At 44.8% G+C, this 11979-nt stretch overlaps 2 protein-coding genes across 2 annotated transcripts in view; one reads left to right on the top strand and one right to left on the bottom strand.

Moving 5' to 3' along the window:
• Positions 1-1702: 1702 nt before the first annotated feature.
• Positions 1703-6550, bottom strand: acmsd (aminocarboxymuconate semialdehyde decarboxylase). The gene is made up of 10 exons (XM_056579637.1): positions 6385-6550; positions 5394-5438; positions 4581-4677; positions 4219-4268; positions 3744-3980; positions 3491-3584; positions 3207-3302; positions 2634-2806; positions 2365-2463; positions 1703-1824 (listed from the first exon to the last, which is right to left on the bottom strand). The coding sequence occupies exons 1-10, from the start codon at positions 6439-6441 to the stop codon at positions 1750-1752; spliced, it is 1023 nt and encodes a 340-aa protein (XP_056435612.1). The 5' UTR covers positions 6442-6550; the 3' UTR covers positions 1703-1749.
• A 2330-nt stretch (positions 6551-8880) lies between these two features.
• The window catches only part of LOC130373441 (transmembrane protein 163-like), a 42243-nt gene continuing 39144 nt past the window's right edge, over positions 8881-11979 (top strand). The window contains exons 1-2 of the mRNA XM_056579938.1: positions 8881-9503; positions 11147-11266. Coding sequence (XP_056435913.1) covers positions 9299-9503; positions 11147-11266 — 325 coding nt within the window. The 5' untranslated portion in view covers positions 8881-9298. The remainder of the gene's footprint in view (positions 9504-11146; positions 11267-11979) is intronic.

The raw sequence follows: 11979 nt of genomic DNA, 5'->3' as shown, positions 1-11979 counted from the left end.
GTTGACGGGAACTTAAGGCAAACCTCGAAGAACATAGTTGGTGATTCCTCCACATCCTTGAGTATAACCCAGGGGCACTCCTTCTTCCAGGATGCTTGAAAAGTTTGCTTATGCTTGAGCTCGTACGCAGCCATCTCCTCATCAACTGACTGCGGCGTGCCCGTTACCTGCCCGGAGTCTCGCAATCTCGAATTTGATTGGCCGAAGCGACATTCAAATAAAATCAAATAGTACACCAAGCATTCCAAGCATTATCCGACGAGGGCAAGGAGAGGGGGCAACATAATAACTTTATCGATGATCGTAAAAAAAGAAAGTTCCAATTTTTTTTTTTTTTCTTTTTTTTGCATCGAGTCCTCCACTTGCCTGAACGAGCAAGCGGGTTGTCATAGTTACTTGCCCGACGTGGCGTTTTACTTGCCCCGGGACGTCGGGCAATCCTTATTGTTGAGCCCTGGATAAGGGGGCATCCGTGGCATGCTGGTTAAGGAGTTGGACTGGTACAGGACTGGTACAGGCAGCCCACTGCTCCGGGAGTGCCGGTGTGGGTGTCAGATCGACTCGGCGTCCTGCGCTTACAGATGACGTATCGACACTTGACGCATCGACACAAGCCAACGGACAAACCCGGAAGGGTTGTTTATAAACGGGGCTCAATCAAGGACATAAAAAGAAGGCTCAATCCGTTTTGGTTTTGATTTCATTGAACGCAGCCCGTTCATTCGCACAACATAGCCATTGGAAACACGTCTAAAAGCACTGATGAATGCATATGTAACCCAGTTCCTGTTAGGGACTCTTATTCTGAAGGAGGAGAACGGAAGTGTCTGCGTGTGGGTAGCTGTTTTGACTCTGTGTTGGGAGCGCTGGAAATAAAGTGGATCGCCCCGTTCAGTGAATGGAGTTAACGATTCTTCTTTTATCTATAACCCAAGTATAGGCAACAATAATTTGTACATTCGATTATTATTCATAGATTAGAAAACAAAAGGAGATCGTTAATAACATGGGAATGAATGAAACGCGCATGCGCATTTAAAAGACAGCGTTTACAGGCAGTGCGTCATTATTGCGCATCTAGGACCCGAGTCGATCTGGCAGCCGAGTCAATCTGACACCCACACCTGTGTGCCCCCATGTGTGTGCCCCGTGCGTGGACCTCTGTGAACCCAGCACAGCAGTGAAGAATTTCCCCCTAAAAAGGGATAAATAAAGGTTAACTTATCTTATTTTATATATATATATATATATATATATATATATATATATATATATATTGTCTAGAAGATTGAGATACAGTATCTCTTCTTCCAGGGAGTCCTGATCAAGACAAGAATATCATAATCTTAATCTAATTTGTGTTATAATAAATTAAAGAAGATAGAAAACAAATCTTTATTTTCATGTGAAATACAAATAAAAAAGAGGGTTAGAGACGTCTAGGCCGTATCTTTTTGCCAAGAAAATGTATGTGTTGGTTCATTATTGTCATATTCTTTTTCATATTAATCACAAATCATTTTTGATAGCCCCCCATCAGTCAATAACTCTTGTGTTTGCAGTCAATAAACACATTATAGGCTTCAACTTCTCAAACTCAATACTTATTCATATAGTCTATCAAACAGATATAGACCTGAACTTAAGTCTCTATTTCAAGAGCATAATTGGGGATGAAAAAATAGGGCAAGGACATCCCAAATAAAGCAATACGTTTATTGAAAGATATGACGGGTCCGATTGAGTGCTTCAGCTTTTAATTGATTCAAACTGTTCTCTTTTGATGCCCAAAAAATCCAGTGCATTTCCAGAAAGAAGTTTATCCTGTAATGGAAAACAATAGGCCTATTAGAAAAACGAAAATTGTTCATAAAAAACAGTGTTGTAAACCAAGTGTTGTAAACCAACTAAAACTGTTATCTAATGCAAAGAATATCTAATTCTCAAACTAAAGAGAAACTTGTATTTCTATGATGACTGTGTTTATGATCAGTTCTAGTAGGTGACATGTTACAATACTAAGTAGGAAGCTAGCCATCCAAATAAAGAATAATCAACGTTTATCACTTAAAAAAAAAATGAAATAAGCTTCTGTTACTGTACTTTACTCTTCTGTACTATACGCTACACTATTCTATGACTGTACTATGCTGTTGCTACTAAACTGTTACTATAATATAATTCACTATACTATAATATACTGTACTGTACCATACTATACACATATATACTATTGCTATTACTTTACAGTACTACGCTACACTATGCTAAACTATACTATTACTATTCTATTACTACTCTGTACTTGTTATTGGTATTCAGTGTTAGAAGAGAATCTTGTTGTTGCTACGTGAGATCCATCACCTTTAATGTGTTGTCTAATTCATCCATCGATTCGATCAGAGAACCAGGCTCCAGTTCCCCCAGGGGGAAGGGATAGTCTGTACCCAGCATCACCTTGTCCTGATGGGGGAAACAACACAAGGTATTCAGGGTGACTGACTTGCTGTGTGTTAGCTGCCGGTCGTAGCTTGTATTACCCAGGGTGACCGCTGTGCCTAAAAACACAGAGAACGGAATGGCGTGTTCATCTCCAAAGCCCTACTATGAAATAGGCAAACAATCAGCGTTACTTTTCCGATGACTTCCAGCAGCAGCTTGAGCGCGAGGGGGTCGTGCACGAGGGAGTCGGTGTAGAAGGAGCCCAGGTATTTGCGAGGGCTACAATTGTTGTCGACGGCACACAGGTCAGGGCGCACTGTGTGGCCATGTTGGATTCTGCCCACCGTAAAAGGGAAGGAACCACCTGTATATGATATGCACCCCCACACACACACACACACACACACACACACACACACACACACACACACACACACACACACACACACACACACACACACACACACACATGCATGCAAGTAGACACATGCACATGGCACACAAACACACGCATTCACACACACACACACACACACACACACACACACACACACACACACACACACACACACACACACACACACACACACACACACACACACACACACACACACACACACACACACACACACACACACACACACACACATATTTTTTCCTACAGCCTACAAATGTTCATAATGTCTTGTTTACCTTAATGCAAATAAAAAATGGAAATCCTTCATGTTACTGAACTTTTAGGATTCCTCAAGTCCTCATCGTACCTCCATGAGCGAAGCAGACCTTGAGCTTGGGGAACTTCTCAAAAACTCCCCCGAATATCATGGAACATATCGCCACAGCGGTCTCAGAGGGCATGCCTGGACAGACAGACACACACAACACATGTCAGACATCGTCCATTCCCCCCCTCTGTCTGTGGGAGAAACAGGCCCTGGGCGTTACAGTAGCCATTAGCTCACTTGTTTAGCGACTCTATTGTGAGCAGATGGGTGCTGCTGCACAGGTGTGACTGAGGTCTCAGGTGTCCAGCGCCCCCAGTACTCACCCACCAGCCAGGGCAGCCAGTACTTGGCCATCCTCCCGTCCGTCTGCATGTCCCAGGGATGGACGAACAGGGAGCAGTTCAGCTCCTCCGCTGCCTTGGGGGAAGGTGGGGGAGGGGGGGGGGGGGGGGGTAAACCACAAACATACAATTACCATGGTAACCAGGCGTAGCCCATAGATCTATGCATCTTTAGTTAATCTAGTTAACTATTTTTGGACTAGTTCTTTCAGCTACTGATGTCAGAGCGGCTCACTGCATAGAAAGGGAAGAGCTCCGGGGCGTTGAGGTCCCAGGAGTTGACGTGTGATCCGATCTGGACTCCGGGGAAGCCCAGGTCCTTCACGCAGCGCTTCATCTCCAGAACGGCCAGGTCCGGGGCCTGCATGGGCAGGGTCCCCAGACCCACAAACCTCCTGGGGTTGCTGCTCACCTTCTGAGCCAGGTCGTTGTTTAGGAGGACACACAGGTCGTGGGTGTCATGGGGCTTCGCCTGCGGTTCAACATCAGAAACAGAATCAGTAAAGGCTTTATTGCGAGGTTGAACATACAAGGACTTTTTTTCCTCCCTATGTTGGACTTTCATTAGGTAGAGAATACTAATTAGTGATCTTTATTTTTTTTAACTTGCAAACAAGGATCTGGAGGGTTATGTATGAGAGCTGTTAAATCATTGCATTTGAAATTCCATAACAGGATTACTATTATGGCTATTAAAGAACGCTGCTCACCCAATAACTGAACATCACAGGAACCGTTGAAAGAGCCTGAACAGTGACACCTGGTGGACAAACTGCATTATTAACTAAACAGTGACACTTTAGTGGACAAACAGTAAGTAACCGAGCAGCGACATCTATTGGGTAAACTGTATTATTAACGCTTAAGTGATTGGCCACGTGAGACCATCCAGATGAAGTTTGAGAGTGAACCTCTCTCAAACTTATTTTTTAGAACGTGAACACGCAAGATCAGGATAATATTTTTTGTTCGTAATCAAAGGCAATTAATGATATTTGAGACATTAATTCATGTCTTGAATGTCATTAATGTTTACGGAAATATTTTGTAACCAGATAATTCAGTTGTGCACCATGCTTATCCATGTCTCGTATCCGAGCGTCTGCGTCCCAACAGTTTTCCTGGATCACTCGGAACAGCTTGTCCCCCTTCATCATGTCTGCTTCACCCTGAGAGGAAGAGTACAAAGTAGACACCAGAGCTATATTTATTTATTTTTTGTTCCATATTCCTTATGTGAAGTTTTTCCAAACAAGGCAACCTTGGCGAATGAATTTTTATTCTCCTATTCCTTATTTCCCCTGATGCTCCAGCTTGAGTTTAACAAAAAATCTACATTCAACCACAAGGTGGCGGCAGATTGTCGCTCTTTCTTTCTCTCTCCTTGCAAACCGTTAATTGTCTTCTCTGAGGTGAGAAATGAAATTCTTTACAAAGAGCCTAGCTCTGTTCCGCAGTTCAAGGTGAGACTCCGGCCGCACACAGAGGCACCCTGTGGAGACCTGCAGCTGCTCCTACGCACAGGACTCCTAATGGTGGGAGGGGATGCGGAAATCCTGCTGCGTACCCCCAAATGTCACACACACCGATGATTGCTCACGGGTAAATGCACACAGGCTCACACGCAAACCCACACATTTCACACAAACAAGCAGCCACGCACACTGCTGCGCACACATACATGCCTACACACACAAATTCACACCCACAGACACACACGCACACACACGCACGCACGCACGCACGCACTCACACACACGCACGCACGCACACACACACACACACACACACACACACACACACACACACACACACACACACACACACACACACACACACACACACACACACACACACACACACACACACACACACACACGGATACCTTGCAGTGGTGGTGGAGCTGGACGAATCCATCGTATCCATACCTCTGAAAGACATGAAAACATTGTACTGAAGAGTCGTATGTGTCATGGTTGTCTAACAATCCCCAGTGTTGACACAGAGAATTTTCTGAATAAAATCACATTTTACTGGTTTGACATTAACCAATGCTGACTTTGAGAGTTTGGTTAAGCAATGTTTGCGTTCGGCCTTCATGGTGGAACAATCCTAGCTTCAGCTATTCAGACATTTATTCTACATCCAGGTCAAGCTTTATCCTCATTGGTTAGAAGCACCTGTTGTGTGAATATTCCTAAAATGATTAATACTTTTATTAAACCTATAATGCAATTTAACAATTTAACTATAGGAACTGTAGGCTCGTTGAAGATATCCTGTTTTATTTTTTTTATTAATTTAATGATGTCTTTTTTTTGTGTGGCATTATTTGCCAAGTTTATGTAACTTTATTATTCAACAAAATACAGCATTCAATGAATGACGCAGGTTTGAATCCGAGGCTTCATTGATCAAATAATTATCTGATAAAACTAAATGTATACCGTAGCCTATATATAAAAAGGACAGTCATAATGACACAAAACCATTGCGAATCCCAGTGGGACTTTTCCACTAGTAATAGGAATAATAATGCCCAGTGAGGAGCGGGTGTGCATACGGAGCAGCGCAAATCATTAACGAGTGGCTTGCATATTGACAGAGCGGACAGGAGTCATATACCAGGATCAAAGTTTAACAGCTAACCAGACATACAGCACCAAGGGAATAGCAAAATGTAGAGTAAAAATAATAGCATTCCAGTTAAATATAACATCCTTATACGCAGGTGTTAAAGATGCTATTATAATCAACGTTTCAGTTATCGTAGCCTATCAAAGACGGCGACCACACCACCACAGTGGCAACGGTGCGCAATTAGACGGAGCGCTTTTGGTATGCTATTAGTGTGTTAATGTGGTGTCCACCCATACCTCCTTCAAATCGGGCCACTCCCTGGGCAGAACATGAGTATGGATATCAATCTTCATTCCTCTATGATCTATGGGTGTACCTTAACAGAGATATATTAAAGTAGGAGCCGCACAGCTTGTGAACAGGCAAGGCAGGTAACTGCTTGGGGCCCCGGGCCGCCAGGGGGCCCCCAAGGGTCGACAAAATTGACTTTACTTTTACCCACAGCAATGACTCACGAGCTGCAGTGATTGCGTCTCCCTCCCAGGACAATTTCAACGACAACAAGTTGAAAACCTCCCCAAGGGGGCCCCATGTGGTCATTACTATCAGCGCAGGGTTGACCAATGAGTTGATGCAATCGACCGATCGATCGCAAAAGTAGCGCGGATAGATCAAGTGACATTCCAAAAAAATAAAATAAGAAAATACTCAATACAAGCTGATATTGAACTTAAGTCCAGGGCCCATGGACAATTTAGGAACTTACTCAAAAAGGACAAGTAACAAGAGGACTGCATATTTGGCTTTACTTATTTAGCCTTTTCTCACATGAAGATTAGTAAGTCCAAATACCGTTCCAACATCACTGACAGTCACCAGCCGCTACTGTCCGGATCATGTAACCCTGGCTGACTCCTTTCAGTGCAAGTTAAGAGAGTTTGTACACAGTATCTATATATAAATATATGTTTAGCATTTTTTTAACGGATAATTTTGACCTGGTCATTTTGAAAGTAGCTCGCAGGCCGAAAAAGTGTGGGCACCCCTAGGTTTAGCAAAGGCCCGTAAACAGCATTTGTAGTTTGTTTGCTGTTATATAATGTTCAGAATATCATATGAAGCACCTTTGGAACCGTTGGAGTTCCATACCCTGCCTGTGCCATTCAGGTCCCTGTGAGCGAGCGCCTCCCTCACCTTAAGGTCTCGCTCTGGTGAGTTCACCCATGAGCCCAGGTAGGCCTACTTGCCTTCCTTCAGAGCAGGGGTCACCGACACGGCGCCCGCGGGCACCAGGGCGCCCGCAAGGACCATATAAGGCGCTCCCAGGCATGTTTTAAAAATAGCACAACTCATTCTTGAACAACTCTTCCCCACCTTTTTTAAGTCATTGTTTACAATTATTTTGAGAAATCAATCATTAACATGATCACTGTCTTCACAAGAGTATCATGAATCATTAATAATCATATATAACTAAAGGAAAACTGAGCAATTTCCTAATTTCAGAAGAGTGTATCAAACTTCGTACGACTCAGTACCCATGAAAGGCTGGTGACCCCTGCTTCAGAGCAAGGGCTGCTGTCATCAGAGGTAGATGTTGAGGAAGAGGGTTCTGCAGGTGATTGCCTTGGTTTTCTCGGCATTAAGCCTACAACCAACCTTGGCACACACAGCCCAGGTCCTCGAGGACTATGGCAGGGCATCTGCTAGACCTTATGGGTGTCATAGTGAAGCCAGCTCTCCTCCACTCCTGATGGCTTGCCTGAGTGCGTAGTTCAAGACTATAAGGAAGAGGAAGCGCGGGCGTGGGGGGGGGGGGGTCTCCTTGCAAAACCCCTGCTAGGATGTCAAAATCCTCATCACGCCATCATCACGTCAATAAAATAAAGCACCGCTGTCAGGTTGTACTTTTTCACCTCCTGGATGATCCTCTTTAAGACTAAGATATGGGATATGGTGGTTCCCCCCTCTTTAGAGCCATGTTGATTCTCTCTCAAGAGAGGGTTTTTAGTGCCCTCTATATCCTGTTCAGTATACGGTTGTAAAATCTTTGCAATGATACATGTCAGACTGATGCCACTTTGGTAGTCTGGCTTCGAGAGCACTCCAGATTTAAGAACAAGGGTGATGTTAAAGAGAGAGACAGAATATCGGGCTTGTTGTTTTCCATTAGAGCTATAGGCTGCAGATCTCCAGGATGATGTCGTCGACGAGATTGCAGTTCTTCAGGACCTCTGGGGGACTGCGTCCGGACCAGCAGTTTCCTCTGACTCCGCGGGGGTGTCACTACGGCGCTGCAAGTATTAATCTGAGTGAACAAGCTGTACTGAGCGTGTGTGCGCGCGTGTGTGTGTGTGTGTGTTCGTATGTGTGCGCGAGCGTGCGTGTGTGATTGCGCGCACAGTCTATGAAAGGTAAACATCGAGAGAGAGAGAGAGAGAGAGAGAGAGAGAGAGAGAGAGAGAGAGAGAGAGAGAGAGAGAGAGAGAGAGAGAGAGAGAGAGAGAGAGAGAGAGAGAGAGAGAGAGGCTGTTTCTGGCTGATGTTTTTTCCATAATGAAACCATTAAAAGGAACAACAGGCAACTTTTTCCATCGCAGCACGGGAGCCAATTAGACGAGCGTGCTCCAGGTAACAGTAGAAAACGTCCCCTCCTATTACCCACGGTCAACCTTGGGGTGTGTCTGGGAGGAGGTAGGGGAGGAGGAGGAGGAGGAGGAAGGAGGGGGAGGAGGAGGAGGAGGACTTACCGGTACCGCCTGCTAAGCCCACACAGGATCTCAGTGCTATCGCACAGCGGCATCTCATCTGCCTCCGTGAACAGTGGGCGTCCCCTCACCCCTCTACTTTACTTTTCATTCCAGTTCCTGAAAACTGTTCCCGCTATTTAAGAGCTTCTGCTTTAGTGCGTTCGCGTGTGTGGCTCGACGTCGAAGAGGAGAAGGAGGACCGTTATCGCTCTACTGCTGCTGATGATGCTGGGATAGATAACACAAACGGCCCACCTCCTCCACCTCCTCTCTCGCTCTCTCCACATCCCATCTCCGTCTCCTCCCGTGCACTGCGTGCGTCCCGTGCGCCGCGAACCAACACAGGTGGGCATCCATCCTGGTGCTGAATGGCTGCTGAAACAGCCGGAACATTTTGAAAAGAAAACAGTTTGGACTTTATTTTAAAACCTTCACTTTTGTCTAAAAAAACTTGGGCACCATGACGGACCCGAAGACTCCGGATTCTTCCTACCCGATACCCGACACCAGCTTTGTGGACCCCTCTTCCACTCCAGTGCGGAACGGTCAGTGCCACCCTGGCGGGCTGGTCCACAACTACCAGCACCAGCCCAAGAGAACCAGCCTGCCCGACCAGTTCAGCTCCGGACATGAGATGAAAATAACGGAGAGTGTGGAGGAAGAAGGTAACTGAAATATGGTGCTTGGTTGTTGTTGTCCAGAATGAATGCTTACGTTAAGGTAAAAGGTGATTTTGTTTTAGCCTATGGTCCTACAACTTAAATATGGTAGCATGACGACTATATATTAACTTTGTTTAGGCCTATTTGTAGTCATTATCTATGTGTTCCCTAAAGTATCGTAAAACGCATTACAAACGGATTGACATTTAGAATTGAGTGCTGTTTTTATAATACTACTACTAAACTAATAATACTAATAAATCAAATGAATAGTCCATTATTAAACTTGTAAAGCGCTTTTCTAACTAAATCTACTGAAATAAGCTTTCCAGAATGAACACACAGTAAAATATTTTAGGTATGTCAATAAATACAAGACAGGTGGCAACGGTGCGTAGACGTCCACTGCAAACATGGGGCTAAACCCTTTCATTTATCCAAACAAGCTCAGACATTCAAATCGTATCTAGCGGTCAGATCTCAAGCCAACCACGGCTTGTAGTTCAGACTACTTCAGCATGTGTTTGTGGACATGGTCCGTGGAACATGATAGCCAACCCTTGGCATTCCGTAGTCCTAGATAATATTCAGGTCACTTCAGAGTTCAAAGACACAGCATGCACCTGCTTATGGGGTATTACATGAATATGGCGTTACTCCATGATTGCATGAATGTCGTGCTGCCTCGTTGACGCCGAGGGAAGTGACATGATGAATTTCATGATTCTAACAATGATTTGCCTTCTCTGGTGTTTAAATAGCTATTACCAGACACTGCATGTGTGTGTGGATTGAGCGGTTGGGAGGGAGAGGAAGAGTAAGCATCTGTATGTAATGTGTGTGAGTTTGTGTGTGGTGTGTGTGTGTGTGTGTGTGTGTGTGTGTGTGTGTGTGTGTGTGTGTGTGTGGGTGTGTGTGTGTGTGTGTGTGTGTGTGTGTGTGTGTGTGTGTGTGTGTGTGTGTGTGTGTGTGTGTGTGTGTGTGTGTGTGTGTGTGTGTGTGTAGAGTGTAGAGTGCCACAGAAGAATGTTGCGCTCACTCTGCTCACATGATCCCTGGCAGACAAAGCATGGGCTTGATACGCACACACGCACACACACACGCACACGCACGCACACGCGCACGCGCGCACACACACACACACACACACACACACACACACACACACACACACACACACACACACACACACACACACACACACACACACACACACACATATATATTGCATGGCAAATTTTGCCTCACATGTAAAAGAGTATAAAGTATGCTGCCATAGAGATGAAAAGAGGAACAGGATGGTGTGGGTTACGGTGTTTGACACCTAGTTCGTTGTTATGCATGAAGGCATAGACTCCTACCATAATCAAGTGTACTCAATACAGAATAAGTTCTGAATGAGAAACTCAATAGACCATTGGTTCATTTTAAAGTCCGAAAAAATCGTTCAAAACCTCAATCGATACGTTTTTTTTCCGTTTTGGCCTCTTCCCCTCAATTCCAAAGCGTCCATGGGACCCAACTACCGCTCCCTCAGAAATCTCCCAGCACACAAGAACATTCACGCCTCTCTAGAGACCATACTGAGGGGGATGTGAAAGGATGACACGGTCCTCACTTATAGGGGGTTAACCTCTTGTCTGCAGGCCTCCTGGAGAGCAGCACTCGCCTGAAGCCACACGAGGCCCAGAGCTACCGGAAGAAAACCCTGTGGGTCTCCTGGGTGTCCATCGTGGTCACGCTGATCCTGGCCGTGGCCGCCTTCAGTAAGTCCGCTACACTCTACGCACACTGGGACAGAGGCAGAAGCTTCTACCTTCTGCCCATCTTGCACTCAATAACCTCGAAGATGTGTGGAAATGGGTGACAATGTGTGACAATGTGTGGGAATGTGTGGGAAAGTAAGATGGTTTGGACACACCGTCCATCACTGAAGCATTGATTTCATACTGCTTTTCATTTTCCATGTGAACCATATGTGTAGGTCAGAAGTGTGAAATGGCAATTTAAAAGTGTTAAAACAATTTAAGGATCAAATGCCATCCATTTACTCCAAAGCATCATATGGTGTGTGTTTCCCTGCCAGGGGTGATCAAGAGAATATGTCAGTGAATTTGTCCTTCATAATGTTAATACATGAGTGGCTAATTTGAATCCCTGATGACAATCTGATGACATGGCAAAGCATGTTATGCAATGCAGAAGTTCTGTTGTGGTGATATAATCCTTTGTCTAATTGTTTTCAATCATAAACGCATGCAATTAAAGAAGAACAACGATATGAAACACAAAGATTGGTTGTCCTACAACAATACTACACCTCCCATAACTTTCTAAAGTGGCTAAATCCCAAACAAGCTCGTAGCCTTGTCAGACAAGTAGACTCCTTCTAAAGCTAACAGTGTGTGGGCTGCACCAGATTGCTTTAGTCACAGTTGTTAGCGGAAACTAATTTGATATTCTAGTGGCAAGCCGGGTG

Source organism: Gadus chalcogrammus, chromosome 20 (genome assembly GCF_026213295.1).
Source record: "Gadus chalcogrammus isolate NIFS_2021 chromosome 20, NIFS_Gcha_1.0, whole genome shotgun sequence".
NCBI classification, from domain to species: Eukaryota; Metazoa; Chordata; class Actinopteri; order Gadiformes; family Gadidae; genus Gadus; species Gadus chalcogrammus.
This window is presented reverse-complemented; position numbering and strand designations above follow the sequence as displayed.